The 18,964-nt window shown below is 41.1% G+C and overlaps 1 protein-coding gene across 1 annotated transcript in view; it reads left to right on the top strand.

The window, feature by feature from the left end:
- Window positions 1–18,964, top strand: part of cenpi (centromere protein I) — a 100,477-nt gene that overhangs the window by 61,673 nt on the left and 19,840 nt on the right. Inside the window, exons 16-17 of the mRNA XM_063060812.1 lie at window positions 5,110–5,234; window positions 17,154–17,202. Of these exons, the coding sequence (XP_062916882.1) occupies window positions 5,110–5,234; window positions 17,154–17,202 (174 nt within the window). The remainder of the gene's footprint in view (window positions 1–5,109; window positions 5,235–17,153; window positions 17,203–18,964) is intronic.

Genomic DNA, 18,964 nt, shown 5'->3' with positions numbered 1-18,964 from the left:
AACACATTTTACAAACTCTAAACCATCTAGACCCCTAACAGTATGGGAGTCCCAATCAATATATGGAAAATTAAAATCCCCTACTATCACAACTTTGTTTCCTGCAGTTGTCTGCTATCTCTCTGCAGATTTGCTCCTCCAATTCTCGCCGACTATTGGGTGGTCTATAATACAACCCCACTAATGTGGCCATACCCTTCCTGTTTCTCAGCTCCATCCATAAGGACTCAGTAGACAAGCCCTCTAATCTGTCCTGCCTGAGCACTGCTGTAACATTTTCCCTGACAATCAATGCTACTCCCCCACCTTTCATTCCTCTGCCTCTATCACATCTGAAACATCGGAACCCTGGAATATTAAGCTGCCAGTCCTGCCCCTCCTGTAGCCACGTTTCACAAATTGCTATAATGTCATAATTCCATGTGTCAATCCACGCCCTCAACTCGTCCGCCTTCCCCGCAATACTCCTAGCATTGAAATATATACACCTCAGAAGATTTTTACCACCACTCACAACCTTTCTATTTGCGGCTTTGCTTGAACTTTTAACATCATTTATTTTCACCCCAGCCACACTGTCAGCTCTGGCACTCTGGTTCCCAACCCCCTGCAAATCTAGTTTAAAGTCTCCCCAATAGCACTAACAAACCTCCCTGAAAGGATATTGGTCCCCTTGTAGTTAAAGTGTAACCTGTCTCTCTTGTACAGGTCCCACCTGCCCAAGAAGAGGTCCCAATGATCCTGAAATCTGAAACCCTGCCCCCTACACCAGTTCCTCAGCCACTTGTTCATCCTCCAGAGCATCCTATTCTTACCCTCACTGGCACGTAGCACAGGTAGCAATCCTGAGATTACCACCCTCGAGGTCCTGCTTTTCAACTTCCTACCAAGCTCTCTATACTCACTCTCCAGGACCTCCTCACTCTTCCTTGCTATGTCATTGGTACCGATGTGCACCACGACATCTGGCTGATCACCCTCCCTCTTCAGAATGTCATGCAAGCGATCAGAGACATCCTTGACCCAGGCACCCGGGAGGCAACAAACCATCCTGGATTCTCTGTCACGACCACAGAACCTCCTATCTGTACCTCTAACTATTGAGTCCCCTATCACTACCACTCTCCTCTTTTTCCACCCTCCCCTCTGCACTGCAGAACCAGACTCAGTGCCAGAGATCCGGCTGCTGCAGCTTGTCCCAGGTAAGTCATGCCCCCAACAGTATCCAATGCGGTATACTTGTTGTTGGGGGGAATGGCCACAGGGGAACCCCGCTCTGCCTGGCCTTTCCTTGTCCCTCGCCTGACAGTGACCCAATTTCCTGTGCTCTGCTCCTTTGGTGTAACTACCTCCCTGTAGCTACGATCTATAATCTCCTCATTCTCCCGAATGATCCGCAGGTCATCCAGCTCCTGCTCCAGTTCCCTAATGCGGTTTGTTAGGAGTTACAGCTGGATGCACTTCTTGCAGGTGTTGTTGTCAGGAACACTCGAGGGCTCCCTGACTTCCCACATCCTGCAAGAGGAGCGTTCCAACATCCTGCCTGGCATTCTCTCTACTCTAAACAATCTGAACGAAAAACTTACCGGAATCTACCCTGGCCTCTGCCTGTTCTCGCCGAAGCCTGTTGAGCCAAAGCTGCCCTACTCTGACTCAGTCCACTCCGACGATGGCCGCTGTATATGGTGGTCTGTTTTTAAACCTTGGCGCACTACATCACGCGCCTGTGCAGTGCAGACCCTTCTCCCCGAGCAGTGTTTAAAAAAAAGACTTTTTCTACCCGATTTCTACACACCCTTCTTCTCAACTGCTTGCTTCGACTGAAACAAGAACCGTTGAAAATTCCTCTTTTTAAACCTTGGCGCGCTACATCATGCGCCTGTGCAGTGCAGACCCTTCTCCCCGAGCAGTGTTTAAAAAGTTGATGGGGGTCTCAAATTTGTTGCCGGAAAGGATGATTGATGCAGAAATGGTGTATGTATACATCATGAGCTGTAACCTGCAGGACTCCATGTCGAGTGCTGGTTGGGTTGGGTGGGTTTAGACATGTTGGACTGATTATGAACTATCTGATTTATTTATTATATCTGATCATAGATGGTCTTGAATTGCCAGTTTCTGGACGGGGATTGTTGTGAAATCTTTTGTTAAAAGTGAATCTAGGTGTCAAAGTTTCATTAAAGGGTCTTCTATGTTCATAGCATGAATTATCATAGAACATAAAATAGTCCAGGCCCTTTGGCCCACTATTTTATGTTGACATATACTCCACCATCAAGCTGACACTTTGCTCCTACACAGCCCTTAATCCTCTATTTTTCTTACAATCGTGTCTATCTTTTAACTGTTCCTATTGTATCTACCACCACCCCTGGCAGTGTGGTCCAGGCATTCACTATTCTCCTCTAAACATTTCTTCACTAACCTCAAATGGATGTCCTCTGACGTTGGTTTTTTAAGACCTGGGGGGAAAAGCTGCTGGCTGACCATTCAATCTATGCTTCCCATAATATTATGCATCTCTATCAAGACTCCTCTCATCCTCAGTCACTCCAAAGAAGAAAGCTGTAGCTCATTCAATTTTTCCTCATCAGACATGTTCTCTAATCTTGGCAGCATCTTGATAAATCTTCTCTACCCCCTCTCGAAAACTTACACATCTTTCCTAGAATGAGGTGACCAGAATTGAACACTGTGATTGATGTGGACGTTTGTGGAGCCTCGCGGCTCTTGAACTAATGAAGGCCAGTGCACCATATGACTTCTTAACCATCTTAACCATCTTATCAGCTTGCACAGCAGCTTTGAGGGATCTATGGACTTTAACCCCGTGATTGCTTTGTTCCTCCTCACTGCTAAGAATTCTGCCATTAACCATGTACTCTGTCATAAAGTTTGATCTTCCAGAATATATCACCTCTTGCTTCTCAGGCCAATTCTATATCCAGTCTAAATTCTGTTGTAACCTACAACATCCTCTACACCTCCAACCTTCGTGTCACCTAAAAACTTAGTAACCAACCCCTCCACTTCCTCTTCCAGGTCATGTACAAAAATCACAAAGAGCAGGGGTCCCAGAACAAACCACTGCCCAACATCACTGGTCACCACTGGTCTCCAGTTAGAATACCCTCCATCTACTACCACCTTCTGCCTTCTCTGTGCAAGCCAATTCTGAATTCAGTCAGCCAAATCCCCAAGGATCTCATGACTTTCTGGATGAGCCTATTATGGGAAACCTTATCAAATGCCTTACTAAAATCTGCGCACACCACATCTTAACGCCCTGCCTTCATCAATTTGTTTTGACACTTGATTGAAAAACTTAATTAGGCTTGTGAGACACAATCTGCCCTACACAAGGCCTTGTTGACTATCTTAATAAGGCAATGCTTTTCAAAATGTTCATAAATCCTGTCTCCAGTAGTTTGCCCCCCACTGACATAAGAGTCACTAGTCTATAATTCCCAGGATTATCCCTATTATCTTTCTTGAACAACATTTGCCATTGCTAAACCTCTGATACTTCTCCTGTGGCCAGAGAGGACAAGATTATCATTGTAAGTGGCCCAGCAATCTCTTTCCTCACTTCCCATAGTAATCTGGGTTATATCACATCTGGCCCCATTGACGTATCTATCTTAATGTTTTTCAGAAGCTCCAATACTACCTCCTTAAGCTTGACTTGTTCCAGCATATTAGTCTGCCCTATGTGCTGACCTCACATTTGTCAAGGTCCCTTCCTGGTGAACACTGAAGCAAAATATTCATTAAGGACTTTCTCCACCTCTGCCTCGTGGCACATTTTCCCCTTTAATGCTAAGTGGTCCTGCCTTCACTCTAATACATGTTTACCACCACTAGAGGGTGAAGATGTTTGCACAAGTTAATCAGAATCAATAGGGTTTATTATCACTGTCTTAAATGACGTGAAGTTGCTTTTTTGTGGCAGCAGTAGTGTGCAAAGACATAAAATTAATATAAATGCAAAGTCAATAAGTAGTGTAAGAAAGGAATAAAGGGATAGTGTTCATGGACTGTTCAGAAATCTGATGGTGAAGGAGAAGAAGCTGCTTCTGAATTTTTGTGTGTCAAATACAGGTACCCAGACTTTTGGGATGAGGATACATTTGCTAGTTTTATGAGAAATCCATTGGCCACCACTTTGGTGGACTTGACATGCAAATGAACAGAAGTAGCTAGTGTATACAATGAAGTCAAACAAAATATGATTTCTAACTTGTACGTGTAAAATTCTGCCAAGCATGTGAAGTGCATCAACAGAATGTTTGAGGCTTTAGTGTTGCATGTGGGTCCTGTTGGGGAGCTACAAGGTGTCGATTCTCCTTCAGATAGATGCGGCCTTTAAATTTCTATTCTACTCGCCTTTAAATTTTTATTTTTACTAATTTAGTCCAACACGCCTTTCACTTAATATAATTTTTTAGATTTGTGCCTGACTACACCAATCCTTGGCCTGTACTCCCTAACTCTGCTTCCCCCATCTGTACATAAGGTTCCAGAGGTGGTCTTTCCATTTCTATATATTTAGAAAAAGACATCTCTACTTATAAATACAAATATCTTACAATAGATATGAACATAACCATTGGCCTTCATGATTACTTTCTATACAGCATATGTCTTTCGTGATCCATACAGAATACAGTGGAAACTTAAACACAAAATAATCTGCAGATGCTGGGGTCAAAGCAACACTCACAACATGTTGGAGGAACTCAGCAGGTCGGGCAGCATCCGTGGAAAAGATTGGTCGACGTTTCGGGCCGGAACCCTTCGACAGGACTGTAGCGGGAAGGGGCAGAGGCCCTATAAAGAAGGTGGGGGGAGGGTGACGAAGAGTTCCGGCCTGAAACGTCGACCGATCTTTTCCATGGGTGCTGACCGACCTGCTGAGTTCCTCCAGCGTGTTGTGAGTGATACAGTGGAAACTAACACTTCAGTCTTGACATAAAGCTGTGTTTTTGACTAAATTTTTCTGCTCTTAAAGACCTTTGGCTCATACTGCACTTACTTGAAATTTATCCCCCCTTTTTAATTTCATTTCATGTTTCATACTGTCATAGTTCTATCATATTTTGTTCTCAGGTTTCCGAGATGTATTTGAAATATGGTCTACCCATGGTAATTATGCCACCCGATGGTATCTTCTATCCAGCACTACTGAGTTTGGAATCAGTGACTCTGAATCAGCTGTGCCATATTATGCATAGGTAAGTAGTTTATCTTTGTTGCATCCCACTGGTATAAGATATTTGTGAAATACATATAATATCCTAAAGTTTGTCATCCTAATATATAAGGAAACTCCCAGTGGTATCCACCAGGGAGGAAATGCTTTAAGCTTACAGAGACCATAAGAGATAGGAGCAGAATTAGGCAACTCGGCCCATCGAGTCTTCTCTGTCATACCATCTGATTTATTGTCCCTCTCAACCCCATTTTCCTGTCTTCTCCCCGTGATCTTTAACACCCTGACTAACCAAGAAAATATCAACCTCTGCTATAAATATACCCATAATAACTTGGCCCCAGAAGCTGTCCATCGCAATGAATTCCACAGATTCATCACCCTCTAGCTAAAGAAATTCCTTCTCATCTCTGTTCTAGATGAATTTCCCTCTATTCTGAGGCTGTGCCCTCTGGTCCTAGACTCACTCACTATTGGAAACATCCTGTCCACTCTGTCTAGGTCTTTCAATATTAAATAGGTTTCAATGAGATCCTGCCCCCCCACCCCCATTCTTCTAGGCACCAGCGAGTACAGGCCCAGAGCCATCAAATGTTCCTCAGACTTAACCCTTTCATTCTCGTAAACCTCCTCAGGACCCTCTTCAGTACCAGCTCATCCTTTCTTAGATACCAGGCCCAAAACTGCTAATAATACTCCCAAGTGTGGTCTGACCAATGCCTTATAGTCCTGTACAAGGATTCCCAAATCCCTTTGCACCTTGGATTTTTGAATTTTCTCCCGTTTAGAAAACAGTCAATGCCTTTATTCCTTCTACCAAAGTTCATGGCCATACATTTCCTGGTACTATATTCCATGTGCCTCTTTTTTTTTGTCCATTCTCCTAATCTGTCTAAGTCCTTCTGTAGACTCCCTGCTTCTTCAACACTACCTGATCCTCCACCTATCTTTGTACCATCTGCAAACTTGGTCATAAAGCCATCAATTCTGCCATCCAAATCATTGACATATAATGTGAAAAGAAGTGTTCCCAATATTGATCCCTGCGGAATACTACTTGTCATCGGCAGCCAACCAGAACGGGCCTTCTATATTTTGACTCTTCACCTTCAGTTAATCAGCTAATCTTCTGTCCATGCTAGTACCTTTCACGTGATATCTTGGGCTCTTATCTTGTTAAGCAGCCTCATGTGCTGTGCCTTGTCCAGGGCCTTTGAAAATCCAAATATGCAACATCCACTGACTCCTTTGTCTATCCTGCTTGTTATTTCCTCAAAGAATTCCAGCAGATTCGTCAGGGAACATTACCCCTTAAGCATCTATGCTGACTTTGGCCTACTTTATCATGTGCCTCCAAGTACCCCAAAACCTCATAAGAACGTAAGAAATAGGAGCAGGAGTAGGCCATGGACTCATCTCCACCTATCTGCCTTTTCCCCATAACCCTACTATGCAAAAATCTTTCCAACATTGTCTTAAGTATATTTACTGAGGTAGCCTCCACTGCTTCATTGGGCAGAGAATTCTACAGATTGACCACACTCTGGGAAAAGCAGTTCCTCCTCACCTCTGTCCTAAATTTACTCCCCCGAATCCTGAGGCTATGTGCCCTGTTCTAATCTCACCTACCAGTGGAAATGACTTTCCTGCCTCTATCTTATCTAACCATTTCATAATTTTATATGTTTCTATAAGATTTCCTCTCATTCTTCTGAATTCCAGTGAGTACACACCCAGTTAACTCAATCTCTCCTCATAGTCTAACCCCCTCACCTTTGGAATCAACCAGGTGAATTTCCTCTGAATTGCCTCCAAAGCCAGTACATCCTTCCTCAAGTAAGGAGACCAGAACTGCATGCAATACTCCAGATGTGGCCTCACTAGTACTCTGTACAGTTGCAGCATAACCTTCCGACTCTTAAATTCAATCCTTCTAGCAATGTAGGCTAACATTCAATTTGCCTTCTTGATAGCCTGCTGCACCTGCAAACCAACCTTTTGTGATTCATGCACAAGCTCTCCTAAGTCCTGCTGCACAGCACCATGCTGCAGTTTTTTACCATTTAAGTAATAATCTGCTCTTTTATTTTTCCTTCCGAAGTGGATGACCTTGCACTTACCAACATTGTATTTCATCTGCCAGACCCTTACCCACTCACTTAACCTATCTATATTTCTCTGTATCCTCTGCACAATTTGCTTTTCCACTCAATTTAATGTCATCAGCAAACTCAGATACATTACAGTTGGTCCCCTCTTCCAGATCATTAATGTATAGCATGAACAGTTGCAGGCCCAGCACCGACCCCTGCAACACACCACTCACCACTGATTGCCAGCCAGAGAAACACCCATGTATCCCAACTCTGCTTTCTGTTGGTTAACCAATCCTCTATCTTTTATGTGGCACCTTTTCAAACGCCTCCCAGAAATCCAAGTAAATAACGTCTATCTGTTCCGCTCTATCCACTGCGCTCATTATATCCTCAAAGAACTCCAATAAGCTTGTCAAACAGGACCCACCTTTGCTGAACCCATGCTGCATCTGCCTGATGAATCCATTTCTTTCCAAATGCCTCGCTATTTCTTCTTTAATGATAGCTTCAAGCATTTTTCCAACTACAGATGTTAAACTAACCAGACTAAAGATACCTGGCTTTTGCCTACATCCTTTTTGTGAACAGTGACATGACATTTGCCTTCTTCCAATCTGTTGGGACCTGCCCAGAGCCCAGAGGATTTTGGTAAATTATCACCAAAGCCTCTGCTATAACCTCTGCCATTTCTTTCAGTACCCTGAGAGGCATTCCATCAAGACCAGATGACTTGTCTACCTTTAGGCCCACAAGTTTGTGCAGCATTCCCTCTTTAGTGATAGCTATTGTGTTGAGGACCTGAACTCCGATCACATCCATATCATCTCTGGCATGTTAGACGTGTCCTCCACCGTGAAGACCGACACAAAATAGTCATTCAAGACCTCAGCCATTTCCTCATTACCCAATATCACTCCCCCTTCTCGTCCTCCAAGAATCCTATGTTCACTTTAGCCATGCTTTTTCGCTTTATATAATCATAAAAACTTCTATTATCCATTTTTATATTTCGTGCTAGTTTATTTTCATAATCTATCTTCCCTTTCTCTATTGCTCCCTTGGTGGTTCTTTGTTGCTTTTTAAAATAGTCACAATCTTCCGGTTTCCCACTACTCTTGGTGACTTTGTATGCATGAACTTTTAGTTTGATGCCTTCCTTTATTTCCTTAGTCATCTGTGGCTGGCTCCCTGCACTCTTACTGTCCTTGCTTTTAACTGGAATATACTTCTGTTGAGCTCTGTATAAAATCTCCTTGAAAGTCTTCCACTGTTCTTCAACTGTCCCACCATATAGCCTGTGTTCCCAGTCTATCCAGTTCCTCCCTCATCCCGTTGTAGTCTCCCTTGTTTAGGCATAATTGCGCTATTGCACCCTCTTTGTAAGAGAAAGTCAATCATACTAAAATCACTGTTTCTGTTTCCAAGAGGATCCCTAACTACAAGATCGCTAATTTTACCTGTCTCATTACACAGGACAAGATCCAAGACAGCATGTTCCCTTGCAGGTTCAGTAATATGTTTTTCAAGAAAGCTATCATGTATGCATTCTATGAAGTTCTCCTCAAGACTGCCTCAACCACTCAATTCACCCAATCTATGTGCAAGTTAAAGTCCCCCACTATAACTGCTGTTCTGTTCTTACATGCCTCAGATATTTCTCAGTTTGTTGCCTGTGCTATTGTAATGTTATTATTCGGTGGTCTATAGCCAACTCCCACCAGTGATTTTTCTCCTTACTATTGCTAATCTCTACCTAGATGGACTCAATATTCTCCTCCTTAGATCTTATATCATCTCCCACTATCACCTGATCTCATCCTTAATTGTGTGCTACCCTACCTCCCTTACCTTCCTGCCTATCCTTCTGTTTTACCTGATACCCTTGGATATTTAAATCCCAGTCCCCTCCACCCTGCAACCACGTTTCTGTAATAGCCACTAAATCATACCCCATTATTCTGATTTGTGCCACAAGTTCACTGACCTTGTTTCGAATGCTACAGGCATTCAGATAAAGTGCCTTTACAGTCATTGTGCTTTTAAGATATAGAAATCTTTGTCTCTTTTGCACTTGACTTTTCTGCACTCCACCCTTACTTTTCTCTTTTAGGTTATCCATACTTCTCCAATCTGTTGAACCCCCCCCCCCCTTAATTTAGTTTAAAGCCCTATCCACAGCCCTAGTTTTGCGATTCGCCAGGATCCAGGTCCCATCGCAGTTCAGGTGGAGTCCGTCCCAATGGAACAGCTCCCTCCTTGCCCGATACTGGTACCAATTTCCCATGAATTCAAACTTGTTTCTCCCACACCAATCCTTGAGCCACGCATTTAACTCTCTAATCTTCTTGACCCTGTGCCTATTTGCATGTGGCTCAGGTAGTAATACAGAGATTACCACTTTTTTGGTTCTGCTTTTTAATTTGGTCCCTCGCTGCTCAAATTCCCTCAGCAGAACCTCTTTCCTCATTCTATGTCATTGATACCCACATACATCACAACAACTGGATCTTCCCCTCCCACTGCAAATTCCTCAGCAGGTCAGATAAGATGTCCCAAACTCGTGCACCATGCAAGCAACACAGCCTTCGGGACATTCTATCCCTGCGACAGAGAACTTTGTCTATTCCCCTGACTATTCTATTCCCAATTATCACTACATTTATTTTCTCTTCCCCCCCCCCCCCCGAATAGCTCCCTGAACCATTATGCCACAGTTGGGTTGCTCATTCTTCCTACAGACCTCATTTTCATCCGCACAGGGAGCAAGAATCACAGACCTGTTGGACAAGCTCAAGGGCTGAGGCTCTTCCGGCAGTCTCTTGCATCACACTACCTGCCTCACTCGCACCTCTTCTCCCTGACCACAGATTGAATTTGAAGCAGTTAATGTAATGGGTGTAACTACCTCCTGAAACAGAACGTCCAGGTAACTCTCCCCCTCCCTGATGTGTCGCAATGTTTGAAGCTCAGATTCCAGGTCATCAACCTTGAGCCTGCGTAGCCAACACAATGGGGTCCACCAGCTCCCCCTTCATGCAGCTGTAGCATATCACCTGTTCCTGCATCTTCCCTACTTTATTTAATTAATTTTAGTTGGGTGACTTTTTTTATTCAACCACTACAAAAGCTTTACCTGCTACTCTCCTGTGCCTCCTCACTGAAGCCTCTTGAGCCAAAGTTGATAAACTCAGCTCTCTCTGCCAGTAAACTATACCAGTGAAGCGACTCTTGGTCCCGCCTTATTAGGCCTACAACAACTTTGCCACTATTCTAATTATTGGTTCACTTTTTTCTAAGCACCTCTATTACCGCTAGTGCTGGTGAACTGCTTATGCAAAAGCGAAAAAACCAGCCACCCAAACAAGAGATAGGCTGGGAAAATATTCCTTTGCAGCCCTTGTAAGGCGATCAAACACAAGTTATATAAGCAGCTGCATCCAAAATTTTAATGGAACAAAAGAATGCTACAGGCCAAACCAACCAAATCTCATTCTCACACTCTCCCAAACAACGCTTACAGTTGGACCGGGACCTGCTGCATCAGCACCTGGAATACCACCAGCTCAACCCGGAAGGGAAAATGAAGTAATTGTTAATAATGGATTCCAACATCTTTCCAACCACTGAAGTCAGGCTAACTGGCCTATGATTTCCTTCTGCCTCCCTCCCTTCTTATGATATTTACAATTTTCCAGTCCTCCAGAACCCTCCCGGAATCTAGCGATTCTTGAAAGATCATTACTAATGCCTCCACAATTTCTTCACTTCTTTCAGAACCTTGGCGTGTAATCCAACCGGTCCAGGTGACTTATCTACCTTCAGAGTTTTCAGCTTCCCAAGCACCTTCTCCTTATTATTAGCAACTACACTCATTTCTGCTCCCTTGCACACTTAAAATTCTGGCAGACTGTTAGTGTTATCCACATTGAAGAATGACAAGAAATATTTATTAAGTTTGTCTGCCATTTCTTTGTCTCCCATTACTATCTTTGCAGCAGTCCAATATCCACTCTTGCCTTCCTTTTACTTTTCGTATATTTGGAAACATTTATTATTCTCTTTGATATCTTTAGCTAGCTTACTTTCATATTTCATCTTTTCTCTCCTTATGGTATTTTCAGTTGTCTTCTGTTGGTTTTTAAAAGCTTCCTAATCCTCTAACTTCCTGTTAATTTTTGCTGTATTATATGCCCTCTCTTTAGCTTTTACGCTGATTTCCCTTATCAGTCATGGGTGCTTCATCTTCCTTTCAAATACTTCATTGTCTTTGGGACGTATCTATCCTGTGCCTTCCAGAATGCTGCCAGAAACTCCAGCATTTGCTGTTTTGCCATCATCTCTACTCGTGTTTCCTTCCAATCCACTTTGGCCAGCTCCTTCTAATGCCTCTGTAAATGCATTTACTCTACTGTAATACTGATACATCTAACTTTATCTTCTCTCTTTCTCAAACTGTAGGGTGAATTATTATGATCACTGCATCCTAAGTGTTTATTTACCCTAAACTTCCTAATCAAATCTGGTTCATTACACAACACACAATCCAGGATTGCCTCTTCCCCTGGTGGGCTCAACCACAAGCTGCTCAAAAAATCATCTCGTAGGCATTCCACAAATTCCCTCTTGGGATCCAGTACCGACCTAAATTTCCCAAACTACATGCATATTGAAATCCTTCCCCTTATTATTGTAATATTGCCATTTCTTTTGCAATATTGCCATGCCTTTTCTACTTCCTAATGAAATTTATATCCCACATCCTGGCTACTGTTCGGGAGCCTGTATATAACACTCAACAGGGTCTTTTTACCTTTGCAGTTTCTTAACTCTACCCACAAGGAAATCTTTCAATCACATCTTCAGATCCTGTGTCACCTCTTTCTAATGACTTGATTTATTTTTTTCCAAAAGAGCCACTCCACTCCCTCTGCCTACCTGCCTGTCATTTTGATACAAGGTGTAAGCTCCCAACTCTGATCTTTTTTCAGCAGTACAAGATCATCTACCTTACTGACACGTATGACCTTGTGTGCATCATTGAATCATGGCTGAAAGAACATTTTAGCTGGGAGCTTAACATCCAAGGATACACATTGTATTGAAAGGACAGGCTGGTAGGCTGAGGGGGTGGGGTGGCGTGGCTCTGTTGAAAAGAATTAAGTCAGTAGAAAGAGGTGACATAGGGTTGGAATGTGTAGAATTGTTGTGGGTAGAGCTAAGAAACTGCAAGGGTAAAAAGACCCTGGTGGTATTTTCAGTAGTAAAGATGTGGTCTCCAAATTACAACGAGAAATAGAAAGTGCACATGAAAAGGGCAATATTACAATAGTCATGAGGGATTTCAATATGCAGGTAGATTGGGGAAAATGAGTTTGGTGCTGGATTTCCAGAGGGGAAATTTGTAGAATTCACTTCAAGATGGCTTTTTAGAGCAGCTCATAGTTGAGCCCACTAGGGGATCAGTTATTCTGGATTGGGTGTTGTGCAATGAGCCAGAATTGATTTGGAGACCTTAAAGTAAAGGATCCCTTATGGTGATCATAATTTGATAGAATTAACCCAGCAATCTGAGAAGGACAGGCTGAAATCAGATGCATCAGTATTACAGTAGTACAGGGAATTACAGAAGCTTGAGAGAGGAGCTGGCCAAAATTCATTGGAAGGGAACATTCGCAAGGATGATGCAGAGCAACAATTTCTGGGAACCATTCGGAAAGCACATATAGATACTGAACATCCCAAAGAAGTATTCTAAAGGCAGGTTGCTGCAACTGTGGCTGACAAGAGAAATCAAAACCAATGTGATGAAACCAAAGAGGGCATACAATAGATAAAAATTAGTGGGGAATTAGAGGATTGGGAAGCTTTTAAAAACCAAGAGAAGGCAACTAAAGAAAGTCATAAAGAAGCAAATGATCGAATATGAAGTTAAGCTAGTCAATAATATTAAAGAGGATGCTTAACAAGTTAACAGCCCATGTTATTTTAGGAAGTTACAGGTGGTTAGGAAGGCAAATATGATGTTAGCATTCATTTCGAGAGGACTAGAATATCAAAGCATGGACGTAATGCTGAGGCTTTATAAGGCACTGGTGAGACCCCATTTGGAGCATTGTGAGCAGTTTTGTGCCCCTTGTGTAAGAAAGGAAGTGCTGACGTTGGAGAAGGTTCAAAGGAGATTCACTATGATGATTCTGGGATTGAAAGGCTTATTGTATGAGGAGCACTTGATGGTTCTGGGCTTATACTCACTGGAATTCAGAAGAATGAGCAGGAAATATCATTGAAACTGATTGAATGTTGAAAGGCCTTGATAGAGTGGACATGGACAGAATGTTTCCTGTGGTGAGGGAATCTTAAGACCAGAGGACCCAACCTCAATAGAGGGACGTCCATTTAGAACGGAGATGAGGGGGCATTTATCCAGAAAGTGGTGAATCTGGAATTTGTTCCCATAGGTGGTTGTGAGGGCCAAATCATTGGGTATATTTAAGGCAGAGGTTGGTAGGTCATGATAGGGTACGCGGAGAAGGCAGGTGATTGGGTCCAAGATAGAAATATATTAGCCATGATGAAACGGTGGAGCAGACTCGATGGGCCAAATAACTTAATTCTGCTCCTAAGTCTTATGGTCTTATTTCATATACCTTGTGCATTCAAATATAACTCCTTTATTTCTGTATTCATCACCCTTTTCAATTTTGCCCCTGTGTTTTACTTCACTTCATTCCACTGACTGCAGTTTTACCTTATCAACTGCCCCATCCTCAGCCCTATCACTCTGATTCCATTTAAGTTAGAGACTAACTTACTAACTTGAGTCCTGACGAAGGGTCTTGGCCTAAAACGTCGACTGTACCTCTTCCTAGAGATGCTGCCTGGCCTGCTGCGTTCACCAGCAACTTTGATGTGTGTGACTAACTTGAAAATTAGCTTACGCCTCTTAAAAACTCTTATGTTCATAACCTTCTGAATTGTTGTTATACTTAAGATGCTGTTAGAGAAATGCACTATTGATTCATCTCAAGTATGAGAGAATGATTTTATTATTTGGTGATTGTAATTTCTGAAATAAGTAATCTTCCTGGTATCTTTACTGATTGATGTGAGTTAGTAAAATGAGGTACTATCTCGTAACACTGCAAAATCTTATAGACTGGGGTCCCAAGTTTGTACTTTGGTAAATGTTGAATTAATCAATGGAAATGAGGGTAGCAATTTGACAATTGTTGGTTCATGAATCAGAAAAATAGCTGATATTCTGCTCCCAAATACTATTTATCTCCATTTGCACCTGTTACAGACTAGTGGAAGTCCATAGTCAGCCAAGTTGTTGACCATCATCTTTCAGCTATACACATGCATGAAAAGTTGCTACTTCCAGTAGTGCAATGTATGTAATAGACTTGTAGGAATCTTAACCAAAATGGATTGGATAAATCTTAAGTTCATTGTCACTTCTTGCCAAAGAATAATGTGGAATTTATGGTTTATCTCTCTTTCCCTTATTAACTCGAGATTTCAAGTAATTTAGTAAGCACATATTAAGAGCAATGGAGACAAATTGATTCTAAATTAAATTTGTGCATTGAGCAAAAGGCAAGGCATGTATACCAAATGATTATTTTGTGTTTTTATCATGGAAGAGAATGCTGCTTAAATTTCAATAAAAATTATGGAGGTAATGGATGGGGTGAATATTGAATACAGGAATGGTTGTCTGCCCTCAGTGTAAATGTCACCTGGTCAGGGTCAAATAAATCTGTAGTTGCTGAGGGAAAGAGGGCTCCTAATCTTCCAGATCTCAATGTAAGGCATGTGCAAGAGAAGTGGAAAATGATAAATGTGTCACCCTTGTCAAAAAAATGTAGAAGTTTATGCCAGGCAACTGTAGTCCACTCAGTAATGATGGGAAAGTCTTTGGAAATAAAAAATGGGAAGAAAAATAATGGATTGTTGGAGAAATATGAGTTGATAGTGACAACCTGTTAATGACCTTAGCCATTTATTGAATGAACAAAGAAGTCCCGAATAAATGGTAGAACCAGTGCACCAACCCAAAGTTACTCATCTGACCTGTCAACTGGATGTGAAAGAGTTTTGATCCTTGTATTGGCTTCATTATGTACCTCAAAACCCATAAAGCAGAGGAGAAGCAAGTTATGGTTGATTGTAAGGGACTACGTAAGATTTATGTAGTTTGATGCGTCACCAAACTTGAATGGCCTTGCGTAAGTATTATATTTTACCTCGCCATCATTGAAACTTGGAATTTTAAATTTGGTTGTGAATGCAAATGACTGCAAACAACTGTCTGAAACCTTTTCTGTATTTTTTTCAATTTAAGAAAAAACACTGCTCACCTTCCTCAATTTCTTTGAGTTCTATTTGGCAAAGTTAGCTGGTAATGCACCTTCCAATTTCCATAATTATTGCCTCCTGCTTGAAACATTTACATCTTACGGCCTGTCTCTCTAGTGCTGCCTTACTTAATTGTAGTTTTATCATTTGACCATGACAATGGTGAGTCAGCAATATTTTTCTCTCTGCAGATTCCTATCATGATTTAAAGCCTTTTTAGTATGCTTATTCTTGTTCTGCCTTTAACGTGCAATGTGCTCTGGGTGAGCACACTAAGTAGTCCATTCACACCAGGGGTACAGAGCTTTGCAGTTCAGTGGTAATTATTGCAACTCATGGTAGTGCAGTGGGACAGCTATTAGTACTTCTGCCTCTCAGCTCCAATGAAATGACCCAGGTTTGATCCTGACCTGTGATACTGTCTGTGTGAAGTTTGCACATTTTCTGTGGCTTGATAAGCTTCTGCCAAAACAGTATTCCCAGTGCTATCATATCTTGCACTAAACTAATTTATCCATTTCCAATTTGCTGGTTAGACAAGTGCTTGAGATGTTTGACAATTTTACAGAATAACAAACTAAGTTTGATAATAGTGGATATCACCCCGAATAACACTATATATGTGGGAGCTTAGTAAGCACGATCAAATTTTTAAAAATATCGAAGCACGTAAAACAGGATTTCTAATATTAATGAGAGGGGGAAATCTGAATTTGGGATTCAATGCATTTTGCTGGCTCAGGCTGATCAACAGATGCCACTAACAAGTAATATTGAGACTGGTTATAGGTGTTTGTTTCATATACGTTGATTATTTCCAATAAATATGTATCATTGTCTATGCCACTTTTCTGTTTTCCTGTATCATTTAAGCATCAAGGTTTCATACAGATTTCATCATTTAAATCTTTCCATGGCTTGGTGTCGTCTTACCTCTGGAAACTCTGCCAAACCGACATCTTCCTCCCTCTCTTGTAATCTTTGCAGCTATAACTCTAACTTTGTATATTTTGTCTCCCTTCACTCTTCATTGAGCATGTCTTCTAAAGTTTGTAGTCCAATAATGTTATCCCAAATCTTCCCCATTTCCCTATTCTGATTAAAAGCACCTGTTTAATTAAATATTCAAGCCCCCTTCTTTGGTAGAAAAGGCAAGATTTTACTGAAAATTATATTAATAAAATACTGAAAATACTCAAGGCCAGCAGCATCTGCAGAAAAAAAAACTAGGATTATGTTTCAGGTCAATAACTTTTATTAAAATGGTCTCATCAATTCCAATAAATGAATGTTTACTTGAAATGTTAGTTGTTTGAGCCTTTTTTCAACCTGAATAAGACACCCTCTTTGAATCTTAGTCTTTTTGAACAAAATAGGTAGGAAGAAAAATATTTAATCTTTTTCAAATTTATTTCTGTCTGCAGCTTACTTTTGTACAAATAATATACAAATGTACAGAAAAACATTAATTCTCTATTTTTCAGGTATCGTACAAATCTTGTAGCTTTGAAGTCTTTGGATCCAAGCAAAAATGTAAGGATATTATAGCAGAAGAGCCTTTGAGAATTGCAAAATTGTATCTTTCAGATTTGCATCGCAGTGTGGTTCTGATGCTTTCTTAAAATAGTGAAATGCTATTTTGGTTTTACTAATCACTTAGCTAGTATGAAGCCCACATATTTGATGGTATATTAAAATCGTATAATCATGATTTGCTCATGGATGGTTATCAGTATTGATAAGTTTACCGTGAGTCTAATAACTCTGGTTATTTTATTTATTTATTAAATAAGTGTAAATATGAATCCTTCCAGAATACTTTGTAAACTGCTGGATAAGTGTGATCAGTCTTAGAAGGTGAGTCCCTGTAAGTAAATCAAATACTTTGGGAACTAGTTTTATGATTTAGACATAGCAGCCTCCCAAAACTACCCTTCAACTATAGCTGATTTAATTTGACAACAGATGACCAACTTGTTCAATACAACTCACTGTAGTATTCTGAAATACAAAATTAAAAAGACTGGAAATGGGGAGAGAGTTGCTGTATTAAATGGATAACCTTTTATCAGTAGTTATCAGTTGGAAATGAAACAACTTTAATGTTAATTGGGAGAGATGGAAGTAACTAGAGTCTGTGATAGGGAAGAGACTGGAGAGATTAAATGACAAATGGTGCTAGTTCTGACGAGGAAAAAAGATAATAAAGGCTAGATGTTACTAAAAGGCATGTCTGGAAGATGTGCAAGTAGGGGAGATGAATGAAATCTAAAATTGCTGCGAGAGGGGAGAGAACAAATGAATGCTAGAAGTGTACAAAAAGGCTGAAATGACTCAGTGATTTGTTGTACCATATGACTAAAAGTAAATATTACATTATATTTAATCGAGTACTAGAAGGGAAATGTTCATTCCTGTATCCTCCTCGAAGGAGTTTGAATTTGTATACCACCTGGCAAGATACAGTATACTTGGCTGCAGTCTAATTTATTGGGCTAAGTCAAACACTCAGATTTTAAGGTCTCTTAAAGGTAAGACCAAAAGAAAAAGCAGGATAAGACTATGAAACTTCAAATCTTCATAGCATACTTGCAAACTTGCTTTGAATCATGAATAAATTTGTCATGTTACTGTCTTTTCATTGAAGTTATTAATATAAACCATATATGGACAAAGGGCCAAAGATACTGAGCTCAGTGAGACCTACTAGAGCCAGTCTTCCAACTTATTAGTCAGGGCAACAAGGGATATGGGGAAAAGGCAGGTGATTGGGGCTGAGAGGAAAGTGGATCAACCGTGATGAAATGGTGGTGCAGATTCAGTGGAATAAATGGCCTAATTCTGCTCCTATATCTTATGGTCTTAAACTACCCATTTATTGTTTCCTGGTCTTTAATTAATCCTCAATCTTTGCATGCCTGATCAAATTGTTTTGAGAATACAAATCTATGATTTCCATGAGTTTCTGTTGATCCACCCTGCTTGTTGCAACCTCAGGAAACAGTAGATTTGACTAGTATTATTATTAAATGTGCTGTTAATATGGATTCCAACATTTTGTTGATGGCTTGTCTGTTCCCCTTTGAGACCGTAGACATAGGAGCAGAGTTGGGCCATCCAGCCCATTGAGTAAGCTCCACAATTTGATCATGGCTGATTTATTCCCTCTCAACCCTATTCTTCAGCCTCATCTGCTTTGATACCCTTACTAATCAAGAACAACATACACAAAATGTTGGTGGAACTCACAGGTCAGGCAGCATCTTTGGAAATGAATACTTCTGATCCTTCCATG

The sequence above is a fragment of the Mobula hypostoma genome, chromosome 10, assembly GCF_963921235.1.
Source record: "Mobula hypostoma chromosome 10, sMobHyp1.1, whole genome shotgun sequence".
NCBI classification, from domain to species: domain Eukaryota; kingdom Metazoa; phylum Chordata; class Chondrichthyes; order Myliobatiformes; family Myliobatidae; genus Mobula; species Mobula hypostoma.
The sequence above is the reverse complement of the archived record's forward strand: the minus strand, read 5'-3'. Positions and strand labels throughout refer to the sequence as shown.